At 37.5% G+C, this 19,421-nt stretch overlaps 1 protein-coding gene across 2 annotated transcripts in view; it reads left to right on the top strand.

The window, feature by feature from the left end:
- Positions 1–19,421, top strand: part of SCAI (suppressor of cancer cell invasion) — a 204,989-nt gene that overhangs the window by 174,482 nt on the left and 11,086 nt on the right. For both annotated transcript variants that reach the window (XM_020967566.2, XM_020967567.2), the window contains exons 15-17: positions 13,355–13,427; positions 15,398–15,571; positions 15,766–15,866. In XM_020967566.2, coding sequence (XP_020823225.1) covers positions 13,355–13,427; positions 15,398–15,571; positions 15,766–15,866 — 348 coding nt within the window. The remainder of the gene's footprint in view (positions 1–13,354; positions 13,428–15,397; positions 15,572–15,765; positions 15,867–19,421) is intronic.

Raw genomic sequence — 19,421 nt, forward strand, 5'->3', positions numbered from 1 at the left:
GAAATATTTAGGGACAATAAAGAGGGTTTGGATTTTGTTTTGTTTTTTAAATTATGCTTTTTGCTAATGAACCATGAACTAGGCCCAGAATTGAATAAGTAAAAGTGATCAGGCTGGATTACATGGGGGAAATTGCTCCAAAACCAGTCTTTGTAACACCACTATTCCCATAGTATAATAGCAAATCATGTTATACCATTATCAAAAAAGAAAAACATATATAAGTGACCTAAAGGATAATGGAAAGATACACACTCAGTGTAAGGATGCAGAAGATTACCAGTAATGATTTGTTCACCAGTATTTTGGTTCTGGAGCTTGTCCAGAGAAGGGTGTTTTGTTGATGAAGAAGCTAGGGACCATGTCACAAAGGCTCAGGTGAAATAATTAAGTGTGATGGGCCTGGAGAATAGGAGGTATTGTGTGTGCAGGGGGAGGGTAATAGCATGGGGTGACATGATATGCTTATATTCATGTATTTGAAAGGCTATTATACACCTGGAGGAAAGATTTGACACATTCTGTTTGGCTCCAGAACAGAACTAGGAACACTGGGTTGAAGTTGCAGAGTGTCAGGTTTTAGCTCCATGAAACTTCTAAATAATTAAAGCTATCCAGAATAAGGATGGGCTGCCCCTTGAGGATGTAGGCTCTTCACTGGACGTCTTCAGTTGGAGACTGGGTGACCACTTTACAGAGATTTTGTTGAAGGACTTCTTGGTCAGGTGTAGGTTAAACTAGATTACATCTGAAGTCCTTTCTGCTTTTAGCACCTGTAATCTCCAACAAATGATCATTGCCTCTTCACTTAAAGACTGCCAGTGAAGCACAACCTATGACCTCCCTGGCCAGCACATTCTAATTCGGGACAGCTCTACAGTTTTCCCTTAATCAAGCCCAAATCTGCCTTTTTGTAGCTTCTATTCATTACTAATAGTTCTACCCCCTTGGGCCAAGAAGAACAAGTTTAATGCCTCTTAGAAAATGAAGGTCTTGGAATACTTGAATGTGGTTCTTCTGTCCACTTTTAGTTGTTTTTATCTCCAAACTAAACATGCTCATTTTCTTTAGCCTATCCTCATAAGACAGGATGGTCCTCTCACCAACCTGGTTGTAATCTTCTGAACATACTCCAACTTGCCTACTTCTTTCCTAAAATGTTGTGCCTGTAAGAGTTTCTACAATCATGGACTGATTAGGGAAGAGTATAATGGAACTATTCCCATGCTTTTTCTGGATACTATACCTTTATTAATGCAGCATAGCATAGAATTAGCTTTTTTGACTGCCATGTCACACTGTTGAGCTATATTGTGTTTGAAGTTCACTAAAACTCCTAGACCTTTTTCACAGGAAATGTTATCTAGTCACATTTCCCTCATCCTGTACTTGTGAAATTAATTTTTTAACCCAAATGTGGAATTTTGTTATTATCCATGTTAATGTCATTTTATTTGATATATCCATTGTTCTAGCCTGACACTCAATAGACAGTCATCTATTGTTAACAGCTTTCCCTTCAAGTTTATGATCTGATTCCCAAGCTCCTTCCTTCCTTCCAAGTCTTTAGTACTATTCTCCTATGACAGTATAACATGTTTTTTTAAATTCTCTTGATCCTGGGGCAGCTAGGTGGCGCAGTGGACAGAGCACCGGCCCTGAAGTCAGGAGGACCTGAGTTCAAATCCGGCCTCAGACCAAGCACTTGCCACTTACTAGCTGCGTGTCCCTGGGCAAGTCACTTAACCCCAATTGCCTAAAAAAAAAGAGAGAGAGAGAGAAATAAAGTCTCTTGATCCTTACTCAAATGATTCTCCCCTTATATACCTGGATTTCTTAACATAATGTAATATAAATAGGTAATACTAACTTCCCCATTTAAAAAATCTGTTCTTAGTATATCCTACCATGTTGTAAGTCCCATTTTCCTACCAATTCTATTGTTAACTTTGAGGTGAAGTTCCCTTTCTTATGTCTGATTTACCCTGTTTATTACCCATCCTTTGTAACCAGACCTCTGAGGCCAGGGTTTTATTGCTTTCTCACAGGCATTCAGGCAAATACATTTTTACTAGTCCCCATTAGGTGTTCTCTTTCCCTCGCTAAGAGCTTATTATTCCTAAGTTGTGCTCCAAAAATCCAGATGCTCTTCAGATACCATCTTCTTAGCTAGTTGTTCACATTCCATTTCTTCCTTTTTCCCCTAAATCATTTAACTTAGATTGGAATAGAGATGGAAGCACCATTGTGGTCCAGAAGCATTCAGGTTTTCTTCTCCCCTGGGACTTAATAATAAACTAGATATCTTAATGGATAGAGTTCTGGGTCAAGGGTCAGGACAAGCTCAGTTCAAATCCTACCTCAGTTGCTTACTAGCAGTGTGACTCTGGGCAAGTCACTTAATTGCTATCTGCCTCAATTTCCTCCACTATAAAATTGGGATAATAATAACATCTGCCTCCTAGGGTTGTTGTGAGGACCAAGTGACATAACAGTTTTAAAGTGTTTAGCACATAGTAGGTACTTAATTAATGCTTGCTTCCTTCCTTCCTTGGCGATCTAGCTTTCTTCCTTCTGGTTATACAGTTTGTCCTCACATGTTATCCGGTTTGGCAGTTTGGAGGATGTTCTCATTCACATCCTGGATAAAGGCCTCAGGAGTTGACAGGCCTCCCTCTTGTTTGTGCCTGGTAGACAAGGCACCTCTCAGCATGGAGTCACGAACCACTATCTTTGTTTGATGTTGGATGTTATAGAGCAGTGGTGTCAAACTCATAGAAATGGATTGCGGCAGCCCGCATGTTGACTTAGAAAACCACAAATGAACATCATCTGTGTTGTGTTGTATTTTTATTTTTTTTTATACATTTCCTAATTACATTTTAATCTGATTTGGACTTACTCAGAGGTGCGTGTTTGAAACCTGTATTGTAAAGGGCATTTCTGTTAGTTACAGATGTGACTGGGAACCTCTGAGATCTCTTTCTCCTTTGAGAGCCTCTGACATGGTATAAGAGACTTCATCAAGGACATATATAACCAGAAAATAAGTTGAGCTAGTTATTGAATGAGAATGAAATAGTAGATGAAGTCTACAGGTGTTGTCATTATCCACTAAATGTTAAAAGAATCAGAGGCAAAGTTACTAATGAGCTTTAAGTGGATTGTCTGTGGAGGATTTGCATACAGACATGGACAAGAATTTCATAGAGTGAGAAGCTGAAAATGAATCCATCAAACTAATCTTAGATCAAGAGAAGAATATGGAAGGGATACTCCTATTGCTCGGGTCAGTGTTAGGGGCCAGGGTAATACCCAAGTTCCTGAACCCCTAGACCTAATCTATAGGGAGTAACTAAATTTCTGGATATGTATGTCAGTTTAGAGGATTTCTGTTTTCTTTTCCAAGCAGATTCTCAGCACACCATGTGGACCTCAGGCAGCTCCTGCATTTTCTTAGGGTTGAGAAAGACCTAAGGAATCTCACGCCCCACAGGCCTACATTCCCTACTCTGTGGCTCAAAATATGAAGATCTTCCCTTAAGGCTAAGATTTTTATAGAGACAAAATGATCTTTGGTGGCTCTTCAGCATTTGATTTCAAAGCTCTGATGCAAGCCTTGGAAATACCCAAGTGTTTTTTCCAACCTTAGTTTTAGATCTACTCACCCCAGCCTTAAAACTCCCAACACTAATCTCTGATATATCTGCCTAGTCTTCCTCTGCCCAGCTCTGTGAGCCTAGTTACTCCTATTATTGGACTCTGCCCTATTCGCCTGGCACATCACCAACTACCTGTCACCTGTTTTCCTGAAGCCCAGACTCCTCTGTATCAAATCCACACTTACTCGACCTTACATTGCCCAGTCACTATCAGGATAAAGCAGATCCCACACCTGCCCCAGCTACTGTCACCTGATCCTCCTCCACCCATCACTGTGAACTGTCCATTGAAGCAGCTTGTTCAAAGGATGCTTCCACAGCCCCACCTGCTGGCTGGTTTTTCCTTTACTACTCTACTTTTGCTGAAAGGTAACAGAGGGATAAATCTTGAGTCAGATTTTCTAAGTTAGAATCCTGGCTTTGCCGCTTAATAACACTATGACTCTGAGCAAGGCACTTAACCTCTCTAGGCCTCAGTTTCCTCATTCCTAAAAAGGGAGTTGGACTAGATGGTAAAGTCCCTTCTTTCTCTAGCTTTATGATCCTACATAGTGCTAACAGATGACAAAGAAAAGAGGATATTGTAGTCAGGTTCTAAATTTTGGAGTGAGAGGATTTGATAATGAGTTCTAGCTCTGGCACCCACTAATTGGGAGCTTCTGTAAGTAATTTAACCTCCCTGATCCTCAGCTTCATTATCCACAGAATGATTAGTTGTGCCTCCCTAAATAGTTGTTTATCACAAAATTGTTTTGAGGAAAAAGCAACATCAAACCTGATGTTTACAAAGACATTGTGGCATTAAGGGGGTACCAGTCGTCTTGCCCCATGGACTGTCCCCTTCCCCCCATGTACTCAGCAGTCCAGTGACACTGGCCTCCTTGCTATTCCCCACACAAGACACTCTGTCTCTCAAATCTGGGCCTTTTCTGCGGCTGTCCTCTATGTCTTGAATGCTCTTCCTCCTCATCTCTGCCCGCTGGCTTCCCTGGCTTCTTTCAAGGCCTAGAAAAAATCTCATCCTCTGCAGGAAACCTTTCCTGATTCCCCTTAATTCTAGTGCCTTCTCTCTGTTTATTATTTCCAATTTGTCGTGTTTGTGCATAGTTCTTTGCATGTTGTCTCCTTCATCCTCCATTAGACTGAAGCATCTTGAGAGCAGGGACTATCTTTTGTTTTTCTTGGTATCCACACTACTTATTACAGTGCCTGGCACATAGTAGGTGCTTAATAAATGTTTATTGACTGACCTGAACAATCCAAAGGGCTGGGTTCCATACAATTCTGCCACTTCCTGGCCATATAACTTTAAATAAAATCACTTAATCTCTCTTAAGCCTAAATGTCCTCATTTACAGAAAAGACAGTAATGATTTTTGTGCTACTCCCTCCTTGGGCTAGTCTTTCATCAGATTTAAAGTGCTGTGGAAATGTGAGTTGTTGATGCTGTTAGCAGTAGTAGTAGAAATAGATAATTTATACTTTGCATTCTCTAGCTAATAGCCGTAGGATCATAGAACTAGAACTGGAAGGTGCCATAAAGATCTACTATACCAACCTTCTCAGTTTGCAAATGGGAAAACTGAGGTCTAAAAAGATTGAATGACATGTTCGAATTCACACACAGTAAGTAGCAGAGCCACTGATGAATAGTAGAGATAAAATTTTATTTTTCTCCTAACTGTGATACTCTTCCCCTTTCCCCCTCCCCTACCTTCACCTCACTTTATTCCACAGTACTCTCCCAAGCCATCACCATGACTCTGGCTTTGCTTTTCTACCCTCCTACTTTCAACTCTGTAGTTAACTTATTCAATATTAAATTGTCCCCTACTCTCAACTCCCTTTTTAACTAGTCCTATCACAGCTCATACCTTGCCAAACCCCAACCCTAGGTTATTCCCACCAGCAGTCTCTGCTCCTACTCACATGCCACTGAAAGGAACTGAAAAATATTAAGCAACCACTCATCTAGCTTGGATTCACTATAAAATTATGCTATTTAATCTCAACTGGTCACTCGATGCAGTAAAGCAATCTTTTTTACTCCTCCCTAATTGATTCTCCATCACACTCCTCACAGTTCCAAACCTTCTCTTCTCTTTTCAAGCCTTCCCTACTACCCTAACTCCACCCTTATAACTGAGGACCTTGCTTCTCACTTTACTCAGAAAACAGAAAGCCATTATTTGTAAGCTCCCTCTTATCCCCTTCTCTACTTCTCAAAACAACTGGACATTAGCCTCCTTTATTCCACTCTCTGAAAAGGTGACCCTTCTCCTATCCATTTACATAGACCCTTGAACAACTGTTTTAGCAGACTGCTCTCCCACTAATTGCCTCTCTCCCTAATCTTTGGCTCTTCCTCTCTGCTGTTTTCTCCTTCTTTGCCTAAAAATACACCCAGGTGTCCTGATGTATACTTAAAAAACCCAGAAACTTTAGATGCCCTTGCTGTCCTCTCAAGCTATTGTCCTTTATCTCTAATTCTTTTCTTAGCCAAACTCCTAGAAAAATCTTTCTGCTCTATTGGAGCTTTCTCTCTTCTCACTCCTCAACTATTTGTGATCCAGCCTCATTGGTCGTTTCAAAATCCTTTTTCCAAAATCACCAATGTTCTCTTCATTGCTAAATATGATTCCTTTTTCCTCATCTTCCTTGACCTCTCTGCAGCATTTGACATGTGGACCATCTTTTCCTGGACACTCTTTCCTCCCTGGGTTTTTGTGACACTGCTATTTCTCTTCCTTCCTCCTTCCCTCCCTCCCTCCCTCTCTCCTTCTCTCTCTCTCTCTCTCTTTCTTTTTCTTTCTTTCTTTCTTTCTTTCTTTCTTTCTTCTTCTTCTTTCTTTCTTTCCTTCCTTCTTCCTTCCTTCCTTCCTTCCTTCCTTCCTTCCTTCCTTCCTTCCTTCCTTCCTTCCTTCCTTCCTTCCTTCCTTCCAGTGGAGTTAAGTGACTTGCCTACAGTCACACAGCTAATAAGTGTTATGTGTCTGAGGCCAGATTTGAACTCCTGAATCCAGGGCAGGTGCTCTATCTACTGCACTGCCTAGCTGCCCCTCCTCCCCTCTTTCTAAGCTAACCATTCCTCAAATCTTCTTTGCATTATTACTATTCGTGTCACATTCACTGTCTTTATGTGCACCCTAAAGCTCCGTCCTGTATACACTTCTTTTTTCTCTCAGTTGGTGACCTCATTAGCTCCAGCAGGTTTAATGTTCCCTCTGCAGATGACTCAGATTGAGATATATATATATATACACACACACATATAGGCATAGTCGCTTTCTCTGTAGCTCCAGTCCTGGATCATAAACTGCTTATTGGACTATTAAAACTGGATGTTCCTGAGGCATCTCAAACTTAATGGCTGTGATCTTTTCCCCAAACCTACCCCTCTTCTAACCTTACTCTTTTTCAATCAGTGATGGTACCACTATACTTCAGTTATCTAGGTTTGCAGCCTCTAATGTATTTTTGACTCTTCACTGTCCTTTAATTCACCCTATTTATTTCCTAAGCTTCCTTCATCCTTAGAAAGCCTTCTCTAGGTTCTACTCTCCCTCAGGTTATTATATTTTATCTCTCCTTTCTCAGCCAAATTCCTAGAAAAAGCTGTCTACTCTACTGCATTGTTGCTTTTCCCTTCATCTCACTTATTCCTCAACCCTTTGCAGTCTAGCTTCTTACTTCATCATTCAAATGAAACAGCTATCTCCAAAGTTATCAATGATTTCCCAGTTGCATGATCTGATGGCCTTTTCTCAGTAATTCTTGACTTTATCTGTTGCATTTGACACTGTGGACTATCCTTTCCTGCTTACTCTTTTCCTTTTTTTTAAATATTATGTTATATTTTTTCCAGTCAGCAAAACAAAGAGCCTTTTCACCCTCCCACTCCAACACTTTAACCATTGAAAACAAAAGAAAAAACAAAACAAAAACCATCACAAATACATATAGTCAGTCAAAACAAATTTCCACATTAGCTATATCCAAAAATATATTTGTCTTATTGTGCCCTCTGAGTCCTCCTCATTCTCAGGAGGTAGGAAGCATATTTCATTATTAGTCCTCTGGAATTACGGTTGATCATTACAATGATAAAGAGTTCCCAAATCTTTCAGACTTAATGCCTTTAACGCCTTGTTTATTGTATAAATTTTTCTGGTTTTATTCACTTTCCTTTCTATCAGTTTATATAAGTCTTCCGAGGTTTCTCTGAAATCCTTTCTATCATTTCTTATAGCACAATAATATTCCATCACATTCATATGCCATAACTGGTTCATCTAATCACCAATTTATGGGCACCCCCTTAAATTCCCATTCTTTGCTACCTCAAAAAGAGCTATAAATATTTTTGAACATCCTTAGTTAGTTGGTTTTGCTTAGGACTTTATCTCACCTTTAATTTGCCCTTCTAATTCCCCTGCTTCTTCCCTTTCCCTCCTATTTCGCTTTTGAGTGAAATATATTTCTGTACCCAAGAGTGTGTGTTTGTGTTTGTGTGTGTTTATTCTTCCTTCCTTTAACCAATTCAAAGGAAAGTGAGGTTATAGTGTCGGCTGCTCCTTTCATCCCTCCCTTTGTGTCTCCCTATGCCAACCTGGGCTGGACAAACGACTCACTGTGACTTTTCCTGGATTTCCCTATCAGAATTTGATCTGGTGCATTTTCTAAGTCAGAAGTTTTGTAGAGGGGACTTCAGCTGTACTGCTTCCTGCTACTCTGCTTTTTCCTCTCTTCCCGTTTTGGTTTTTGTGGTGTTGTCCCCTCCTGGTTCTCCTTCTCCCTGATTGCCCCTTCTCTGTCTCCTTTATTGGCTCCATCCTCCATATGCCCATTAACTATGGCTGTTCGTCAGGGCTCTGTCCTTTACCTTCTTTTATATTTTCTCTACATTCTCTCTCGGGGACCTCATTACTTCCATAGGCTTAAGGATAATCTCTATGCAGATGACTTATATCTACTATATCCAACGCTAACAACTTCCATGAGCTTTAGTTCTGCATCACCCCCCACATGCCTACATTCTCCAATCTGTGACTCAAAATCTGAAGCTCTCCCCTTAAGGCTAAGACACCATACTTTTATAGAGCCAAAATGATCTTTGGTGGCCCTTCAGCACTTGATTTCAAAGCTCTGATGAAAGCCTGGGGAATACCTTAACCCTGGTTTTAGATCTACTCACCCCAACCTTAAAACGCCCAACACTAATCTCTGATATATCTGCCTGTTAGACATTTCAAACTATATATTCTGGTGGCATCTCAACCTCAGTATGCCTCAAACAGACCTTATTTGTTTTCTTCCATTTTTTTTCAGACTTTTGACTTTAATATTTTTTTGTTGTCTCATGGAGTCATTGTTTTCTATTTGGACCATTCTAATTTTCAGGGAGTATATTACTTGGGTGAGGTTTTATACCTCTTATGCTAAGCTGTTAATTCCCTTCCCAATTCTTTCTTCCAGAGCTCTCATTTTCCATTTTTTCCCTCTAATTCTCTTATTTCATTTATAAAAACATTTTTAAATTTAAAAGAAAAACAAACCTTCCTTCACTTCTTCAAGGAATTCTAGTAAAATTTGTGTCCATGTTGCATTTTTCTTTGAGGCTTTGCTTGTAGATGTTTTGAGCCATTCTCTTGTTCTAGGTTTGTGTCGTGATCATCCCACTATAATAGCTTTTTATGGTAGTATTCTTTTTTTCTTTGTTTGCTCATTCTTCCAACCAGCTTTCTGATTCAATGAAACTTATTTTTACTCCCAAACCCATCCTTTGTGTTTCTGCTGAAGATACCATTTTCACTATCTTTCTCAATGCCTCAATCTCTCTCCCTCACTGCAAATATCCAATTTGTTATAAAATCTTGCCATTTCAACTTCTTCTCAACATCTTACTTATCCAGCTGATTCTCTCTGCTCATACTGCTGCCACCTCAGTCCAAGCCTTTATTACCTTTCACTGAAACTTTTGCAAGGGCTACCTAATTGGTCTCCTTGCTTCAAATCACCCCTCCTCTGCTCCATACTGTCCTCTACGTAGCTGCCAAGATGTTTTTCCTTAATGAGAAATCTGACTATCTGACTTATTCACTCAGTAAATTCCAGGTCTTTGCATTTTTTTTAGGATGAAATATAAAGTCCTCTGTTTAGCTTTTGAACCTGATTACATTTTGGTCCCAACCTATCTATCTTTTCAGCCTAATTATGCATAAATCCTCTTCCCATAGGTGATAATCCTATTCAAACTGGCCTTTTTTTCACTGACTTTCCCATGCCTGGAATACATTCCCTCCTTATCACCACCTCAGAGAATCCCTTTATTTCTTCAAGAAGCAGCTTAAATGTCTTATACATGCAGTTTTTACTGATTCCCCTAACTTCTTGGAAACCTCTTTAGCTTATATTTGTTTATATATGTTGTCTTTATACTTATTCTGTAAATACTTATATATGTGACAGAGTGGAAAAAAGAGAGCCTGCCTCAAAACTAGGAAGACCATAGGTTCAAATCCTTTCTCTGATACATACTATATGAACCTGGGTAAAGCCCTTAACCTCTCAGTGCTCTAGTCCAGAGTTGTCCCAGAATAACTAAAAATACAATGAAACATAGATAATGTTAATATGTGTTTTTCTAAGTCAATATGCAGCCCTGAGGGATCCTTACGTGTAGTTTAGCTGGCTGTTTCTTTTTGATTTTGACATGACTGCTCCAGGCAATTCTCTAAGAGAAGGTTCTGACTTTTAAAGAAAGTTCATCCATTGGGAGTTCCTTATACTAATGAAATAACAGGTCCATTCCCTATCCATATGTGTGTGTGTGTGTGTGTGTGTGTGTGTGTACATATATATATATATATATATATATATATATATATGTACACACACACATATGTATATACACTTATATACTTGTCTCCCCTGTTAGAAAATGTTGAAGCATATCAAAAACTTTTTAGTACAACTGCAGATATCAAGAAATGATATTTTCTCCAGCCTAAAACCTGTTTCAGATTTTTCCTTTTAGGAAAATGTGTAAGAGATCAAGAACAAAAGCTAAGGTAGAAGGATAAATATCTCTTTTCTAATAAAGATTATTGCTTTGCCTGTTCCCAGAAGGGAAGATACTATGATCAACCCTTCTCCATTCAGAAACAGTTAAGTATTAAGCAAGGTAGAAATCGAGAAGTTCTAGTTTAAGATTAAGTAACTGTCTTAGTGACTATTGTTTTGGATTGTTAGCTTAAAACTATATTTTAACATGTTGTGACTTTTTTTCTTCAGGATGCCTATAAATATTACTTCACATTTTCTTGGGGTAGAGACATGTCCCAGGGCATGGAGGTGGGGAGTACTATAACAGTTCAGATCTTACTCTGAGCAGGGCTTGGATTTTGAATAATGTTTAATTAATCAGACTTGTACTTAAAATGTACCTATAGTACAGTATTAAAATTTTTTGTTTGACAATGTAAGCTCCCTTGAGAGTAAGGTTTCATTCTCTGTATTGGTAACTCCAGCACCTACCACATTGCCTGGCGATATAGTAGATGCTTAATAAGTGTTTATTGGTTTATTAAAAGGTAGCAGGCTAGATGATTTTTAGCGCAATGTAGAATTGGTGTTAAGTAAACTTGTATAGGCAGTTTTTATCTTTGCTTTTACTTTTCTATCTGCATTCCTTCCTTTTCTCCCTGAGTTATCTCTTCCACTTCTCAGTTTCTGTTCTCTTGGTACCATTAAATCTTTGCTCAGGAGTTAACTGTAATTAAGGCATTAACTAGTAACTCCTTCTGGGTTGGTCCTTCCCAACTGTATTTGCATATTAAATGAAAAGCCGTTAAAACTCAAAGGAGTGAAGCTATAATGTTGGAATAGCTGATAAATTTGATATTTTGGAATAGGGGCTGCCTGCCTTTAAAATCACCACTGGGCGTGATATACAGGACAATGGAGAATAATACTTAATCTGAAAGACAATTACCTTGGAAGCCATTGTACTATTTCTGTTGTGTTTTGGTTATTAAGAGAGATTATGTAGAGTATGTAATGATTTGAGTCAATAAATCCTGGATTCAAATCCTATATCTGACACATAACTGTATGACCATGGACAAATGACTTAAACTCAGGTGCCTATTGAAGACTGTAAATTATAGACAGATTATCATAGGTATAGGGACATTACATGTAACTTTATATTATTTTAATTATGCTATATTTGATATTTAAAACACCCTCTACCCACAGATATACAAAAGTGACACATTAAGGTGTTTGTATTTGAGGGGAACGGGTTGCATTCTGTCATCCTCCCTTTTCTTCCCAACATTTTGTTAGTTCCATTGCCTGGAATCCAAGGTTCCCTAGGGCATCCCTGACCATTTCTATTAAAAAACCCTCTTCCACTGCCTTGTCATACCTTGTTGATGATCCTGGAATCTTTAAGATAATTCAGGGAGAACAAAGTTTCTGGCAAATCCCAGCAGCCTAGAAAAACTCAAGAGAATTTGCCAAGTTAAGAGATGTTCCTTACCAGAGAGTTAGCCATCTGGTGATAACGTTTTTGGCCCTAGCACATATCTGGTAAAGTGTGATGACTATATGCAGACCATATCAGGTAACAGAGGACTACCTTTACACATATAAAATCATGACTATCTTGAAATACCCTGACAATCATGCTGACAGATCTTCTCAGGAAGCACTAAGTTACTACTGCCCTATCTCCTTCTTCTCTCATACATGTAAATAAATAGACACTAGATAAGGAGAGAATAAAAGAAGATATACTCCCTCCCACAGGCTGTCTGCCTCATCTAGGTAATCCTTTGAATTAATGGAGTCATTTGCTACATTAATTTCTTAACTTGAAATTATAATCTGAGTGTATGTAACTGATTCTCCTAAGCAGTTTCTTGGGTTTTAATTGCTTTTACTTTACTTTTCCTACTTTTTTCCCCTAGATTTCTAGTTCATCAGAGCATTTGGATCATAATTATATCAGAAAAATTTAATAATAGGACATAGTGTGATATAGAAAAAAGGATGCTAAGATTAAGATCCAGAGGAATTTGGTTCAAATCCTAGTTTGATTCAAGTCTCTTCTCTGTGATTTGCTACCTGTTTGACCTCAAGTTTGTAACTTCATCTCCCTTGCCCACAGTTTCTTTATAAAATGAGGGCTTTAGCATCTAAGGTCCTTTTCAACTTTAAATCTATGATCCTATGAATAAGTATCTATTATGTTTAAGACTACAGGCAGACTGGAATAGATAGCTTGGCATAGACCAAACCTCAGAGCCAAGAAGTCCTGGGTTCAAGAAGTTCTGCCTCAGACATATCCTGGCTTTGTAACCCTGGCCAAGTCACCTAACTTTCAGTGCCCTGGGTAACTTCCTCTGAAAATAAATAGCAAAGCAGGTGCCAATCTGCTGTATTTCATCAGGAGTTCCCTAATCTAATGAAATCACAGGTCTGATTTTTTTTTAAAATGTTACAGGTTACTTTCCTAGCCAAGTAAAATTTTGACCTTTCCATTATTAATGTTCTAGTTTCTGATGTGCTATGTGTGTTTATAAGTAACTAATCATTGAGAAACAAATTTGTTCATTGGGTATATTACTGAGAAACTAATTTTGGCCAGAGCCTTAATGCTTGTTTTAAATTGTTATATGTTACAGAATTTCACAAACTTGTTCGGACAACCTCTAGTCTGCTTGCTTTCTCCAACAACATATCCAAAAGCATTACAAGGTATGTTTTGTGCTGATATACCTAGGTCTAATTTAAACTGGTTTGTTTTTTGGGGTTTTTTTTGCTTTGTATTTTTAAACTTGATTTTCCTTTCTAAGGGACACGTGTAGCACTCATTGATGAAAAACAGATACGTGGCATATGTCAGACTAGAATTGGCTTAGCAATGAGGTTATTTGCTAAATTTTAGCTCTTTGCTAAAAGTAGACTCTTTGATTCAGAGGGTCTAGGCAATACTCCAGTTTCCGTATGCTAGCTATCTTCCAAGAAATACCATACAATATTATTAGAAGAAATATTGACTATCATTAGATTTTTTTTTTTGCCTTCTGCTGTTTTGGAAATTTTCATGGTTTATGGCCTTTTTGTTTATGAGGTATTTATTTTGAAAATCAAGAGATTCACCTTGATTTTACATCTCTCCCATGTAAACTTTTAATTTAAATTTTATCTATGTCATTTTGTTTTTTAAACTAGTCATTTCCCATAAAAACTGCTCTGCATTGAACTTTTTTTCATGTAGCTAAAATTTAGACAAAAGGAAAATGAGAGTCTATGTCAGTTAATATTGTGTTCAACAGCTATAATCTCTTCCGTCTCTACTGAGATTACTCAATATTCTTGACACACCATGTAAACTATTAAAATGTTTATCTTGGCTTGAAGAAGTTCACCTGGCTCCTAAACACGTAGCCAAATTGGCAGAACTTAAGCGAATTTTTGATTTTTGTTTTTTACATTTTTGTTGTAAAGAGACCCTCTCTCTGAGTGTTTTACCCATTTATCATGTGGCTGTGTGAAAATTAGAAACATTCAAATTTATCCACTGGTTGTATACACTCTAATACCAGCCAACACCTGTGAGGTCTTATTCTGCTCATTCATTCTAGCACGAGGCAACATGAGCACAAAACAAAGCTTAGAAACAAAAGCAGAGAGATTTTGAGAACTGTTTTAGCAGGACCTTCACTGTTTCACTGTCTCCCTAACTGTGAATAGTGTTGGTGTCTCTCAGTGAGAGATGGCAATTTACTGCTACTTCCCAGCCAGAAGTCCAGTCTGCTGACATAGTTTGACACAGGAAGTGGTGGTCAGCATTTGAATGCCTGAGAGAAGCTGGAGACTTTTCACCGTTGTTTTAAGGTAAGTTCTGCTCTTTATTAGAAAAACATATAGCAGTAACATTCAATAGATTTGTCTAAGCATCAAATTACCTATTCTACTAAATGATACAACTTACCTTAAAACAATGGTGAAAGTCTCCTACTGGGGACCTGTTACCCTGTTTCTATTACTTCAATAATATTTTAGTTCAAATAACTCTCCCAAGATTTAACTTTGTCAGAATTTTTGAAAAGTAATCCACAGTTTGGGTTCATAGGATCACAGAATTTTAAAGTTGCCAGAGAGCTTGGAGATCATCTCATTCAGCCCTTTCATCCTACATATGAGAAAACAGGCCAAGGGATGTAAAGTGTTTTACCTAATGTCACACAAGTAACAGAGCCAGGTTTCAAACAGAGATCTTCTGTCTGACTCCAAATCCAATGCTTTTGCCACTATGCTCTGTTTTTTTTTTTATCATGTACTTTGTCAAATAACTTTTAATTGAGAAAAGAGGGCACGCAAAAAGGTTTCCAGCATTCATGAAAGGAGGTATACAAATTCTATTAAATGTTGTCTATTTAAATAAAATGGCTTATTCAGCTGTTAGATAAGAAAGGTAAACTTTAAATATTAAAGCATAGAGAGAAGAGCTGCAGACCATATAGTTTAAGGTTGATGAATGTGGACAAACAAGATATAGAGAGTTTACTTATGGGCCTATTTTGTCTTTCTTGTGTGCAAGTAGTCTCCATTGGCTTGAATGAAAGGATTGAGACCATTTGGATAACACAGCCTGGAATTACAGAGAATTGTATGGTCTTCCTGGTTCATTCTCTCCCAATGCAACCTATTTCTTATTTCAGATCAGTCTCAACGTGGTAGCCTCTTCACTCTCTTTCTGAACAATCCTCTAATGGCCTTCCTGTTTGTCTCTGGATTGTCAAGCATGCGTAGAGGTCTGTGGGAAAAATGTCAAGAGTACCTTCGAAAAATCAACCGGGATATTGCCCAACTGCTGACCCACTCACGTTCCATAGGTACCCTCTTGACACAATTTACCAGAATTTGGAATGGTGGTTAAATCTCATGATACTTTAAGTTTGTTTGACTTTCAAATGGTCATTTAATATGTTACACACAGGAAAATTGAAGTTTTCCCCCAGTTTTTCTTTTTTTTTTAAATTTTTTCTAGTCAAGCTTTCTTCCAACATCACCTTTTTATTCTTTTCAGATCAGGCTTTTCTCCAGTTTTTCGGGGATGAATTTCTTCGCTTGCTTCTCACCAGATTTGTCTTCTGTTCAGCTACCATGAGGATGCACAAGATTTTTCGGGTATGCAGAGAAAATAGTCACTTTGGGCACTGTTTTAATAAGATTAGGCATGTAAAACTTACACACTAATCTTTGAAAGAAATTGAGTTCTGTGGTAAAGTAGTTGAATGGATTGACCAAATAAATGATCACTTGACATGGATACTATTAAGGATGACTCATATGGTTTCTGCATTTAAGTTTAAATTTGAATTTCCATAGTGCTCATAAAGGACTTAGAAATCAGAGTTTGCAAGTAAGGGTTTTCTTGCTATCCATATATTTTAATGAGCACTTATTGTTTTTAGGGTCTTCTTAATTTACATAAATTCAGATTAAATTTACATAAATTCAAATAAATTATTTTTTATCTCTGCTCTCGCTTCTATACAATTATACATTAGTTTCATCTATTTTATGGATTGTTTTTGTACAGTAATCCTAATTGCATATGTACTTTTAAAAAAGTTTCTATTAAAAAAATTCCTATTAAATCTCAGGAGTTGTTACAAGAACGTATGAATTACCTCATTAGCCACTGCTGTCATCACATAGGAAGAATTTCACCCTGGATACTGTTCTATCTTGTTCAGAGTCCTAGGGCATCAGCTCCTCTTTGCAATCTGTCCATGGAGCTTTTCCATGGCTCCACGGCCTTTGCCACTTTCTAAATCTTCTTTGATTACTCAACTCTAATTTAAGGCCTCAAACCTTCTGATCTTTCATAGTCCCTGCACCTGCATAGGCTCTGTGGATTCAAAAATTCGCCATACCCAATCCCTGATTACCTTTCTCTTTATTCTGCCCCTAATACTGTAACTGGATGCCTGATTCTAACATCTGTTCTCTCTTTTCCTTCCAGCCTCCATTGTCAAAACTCCATGCCACAAATATGTATTTTCGAGGGTTTATTTGCATGAGAAAAGCTACCATAGATAAATAATTAAGATGCCAGGAGATATATCTAGATATCCTGTTATCTTTATATATATGTATATGTGTATATGTGTGTATATTTTTAAATACCCAGTAGTTCCAGATTGGGTACTTCCTTTTAAAAAGGAAAAAAAATTTGTTTTAATCATTCAAAATCTGCTTTTTCACACAAGAAAAATAAAATGTATTACAAACATGAATAGTCAATCAAAACAAATTTACACATTGTCCATGTCCCAAAAATGTTTGTCTGATTCCACATTCTGCATTCACCTATCAGGATATAGGTAGTACGTTTTATTATTAGTCTTCTGAAATCATGTTTGATTATTATGCTGATAAGAGTTCATCATAATAGTGTTCCATCACATTTTTATACTATTACTTATTCACCAAATCTCCAATTTATGGGCAACCTGTAAGATTTTCATTATTTCCCACCTCAAAAAGAGCTGTAAATATTTTTAAACATTCTTAAAGTTTGTTTTTCTTAGAACTAATCCCTCAGGGGTAGCTAGGTGGCACAGTAGATAGAGCTCTGGCCTTGGAGTCAGGAGGACCTGAGTTCAAATCCAGCCTCAGACATATGAAACTTACTAGCTGTGTGACCCTGGGCAAGTCAATTAACCCTGATTGCCTCACCCAAAAAAAAAACAAACCAAAAAGCAAAAAAAAAAAAAAAAGACTAATCCCTCCTTTAATCTAGTTTTCCTCTAATTCTCCCTCCCTGCTTCTCCCCTTTGCTTTGTATTTCTCTGTGGAATGAAATTTATTTTTGTGCCCAATTATATGTGTGTATTCCTCCTTTTTTTTAAACAGTTCAGATGAGAGTAAGGTTCAAGTTTCTACCACACCCCTCACCCTCTCCTCCTTTTTTGTATAGATGGCTGTCTTTGTACACCGATTATATAAAAATAATTTCCCCCAACATTCCTTTCCTAACCTCCCCCTTGCCCCCACCTCCTGCACCAGTATATTCCTTTTCCCTTTGCTTTTCATTCTTTTCTTAAGATCATCAAGAAATAACAGAATCACTGCCAGGCCTAAATGAATCACCTCTATGACCCCTGATGATGATAGGGTTCTGAGGGAACACATGTATCATTTTCCTGTATTTTAATGTAAGCAGTTTATCCTTGTTCAGTCCTTTATCATTATTCATTTGTATTTCATTGTCTGCCTTTTTCTGTTTCTCTTTGTTCCATTGTTTAAATTTAAAAGTTTCTCTGCTGCTCTGATATTTTTCATCAGGATTTCTTGGAAGTCCTCTGTATCAATAAAGGTCCATTTTCCCTACTTTTATTATAGTTATCCTTTCCACATCATGGGAGCTAGGAGTGTAATGCCCCCCTGATCTGGAAAATCCACGTAAAATTTTTTGGACCTCCCTTCATACCACAGAAGAAGTCTGAATTTTTTCTTTTATGGGGTATTTACAGTACCTTTTTGTAAAATTTGGGTTGCTATTATACAATACTATACATATTTTTTTTGTATTTCTGAGTTTCTAAACTTTTTCTATGTTGTCTGCTAGCCTTCATGTGTTGTCTGCTAGCCTTCATGTGTTGTCTGCAGCTTCTGCAAAACTCCCAAAAAATTCCCATTTAATTTCTTATGCTGACCAATGATATATCCAAATTGTGATGGGGATAGTCACTATGTGGAAGGGATAATTAGGTACTCAGTTTTGCTGGCTAAGTTCTTCTTGGCTGTAAACCCATATCCTTTGCCTTCTGAAATACAGTCTTCTAAGTTTTCCTCTTCTTTATAATGGTGGCTGCCAAATATTGTATGATCTTGACCATAGCTCTTCTGTCCTTGAATTCTTTCTGTTTGCAATATTTTTTCTTTGACCTGGATTTTCTTTGACCTTTTGGATTTTGGCTATGATTTTCTTAGGGATTTTCATTTGGGAATTTCTTTTAGGAGGGTGACTAGTGGATTCTTTCTATTTTCATTTTGCATTCTGCTTCTAAGACATGTAGGTAGTTTTGTTTTTAAAGATTTCTTGAAACAGGATGTCTAGGTTCTTTTTTTTGTTCATGGTATTCATATAGTCAAATGATTCTTAATTTTTTTATCTCCTTAATCTGCTTTCCAAGTCAGTTGTGTTTGCTTTGAGACACCTTACATTTTCTTCTATTTTTTTCATTCTTTTTATTTCGTATTACTGTTTCATGTTGTGTCATGAAGTCTTTGACTTCTATTTAGTTCATTCTAATTTTCGTGGAATTTGTTGCTTGGGTAAGGTTTTGTACCTCTTGTGCTAAGCTCTTAATTCACATTCCAATTTTCTCCTCCATAGCTTTCATTTCTTGTCCAGTTTTTTCTTTAAGTGCTCTCATTTCATTTATAAAAACATTTTTCAGCTGTTTAAAAACTCTTTAATCATCACTTCCAAGAATTCTAATTGAGTTTGTACCCAAACTGTTTTTCCCTGAGGGCTTTGCTTGTAGAGGTTTTGAAGTCATTTTCTTCTAGGTTTGTGTCTTGATTATCCCTGCCACCATAATAGTTCTTTATGGGAGGATTCTTTTTTTTTTTATTTGTCTATTCTTTCAGCCTGCTTTGTGGCTGTAGATTTAATATCAGAGTTAGACTCTGGCGCTTCTGGAGGAAAGGCCAATGCTGTTCCTGTTG

This window comes from Phascolarctos cinereus, unplaced genomic scaffold (genome assembly GCF_003287225.1).
Source record: "Phascolarctos cinereus isolate Bilbo 61053 unplaced genomic scaffold, phaCin_HiC Scaffold_2;HRSCAF=192, whole genome shotgun sequence".
Taxonomy (NCBI): domain Eukaryota; kingdom Metazoa; phylum Chordata; class Mammalia; order Diprotodontia; family Phascolarctidae; genus Phascolarctos; species Phascolarctos cinereus.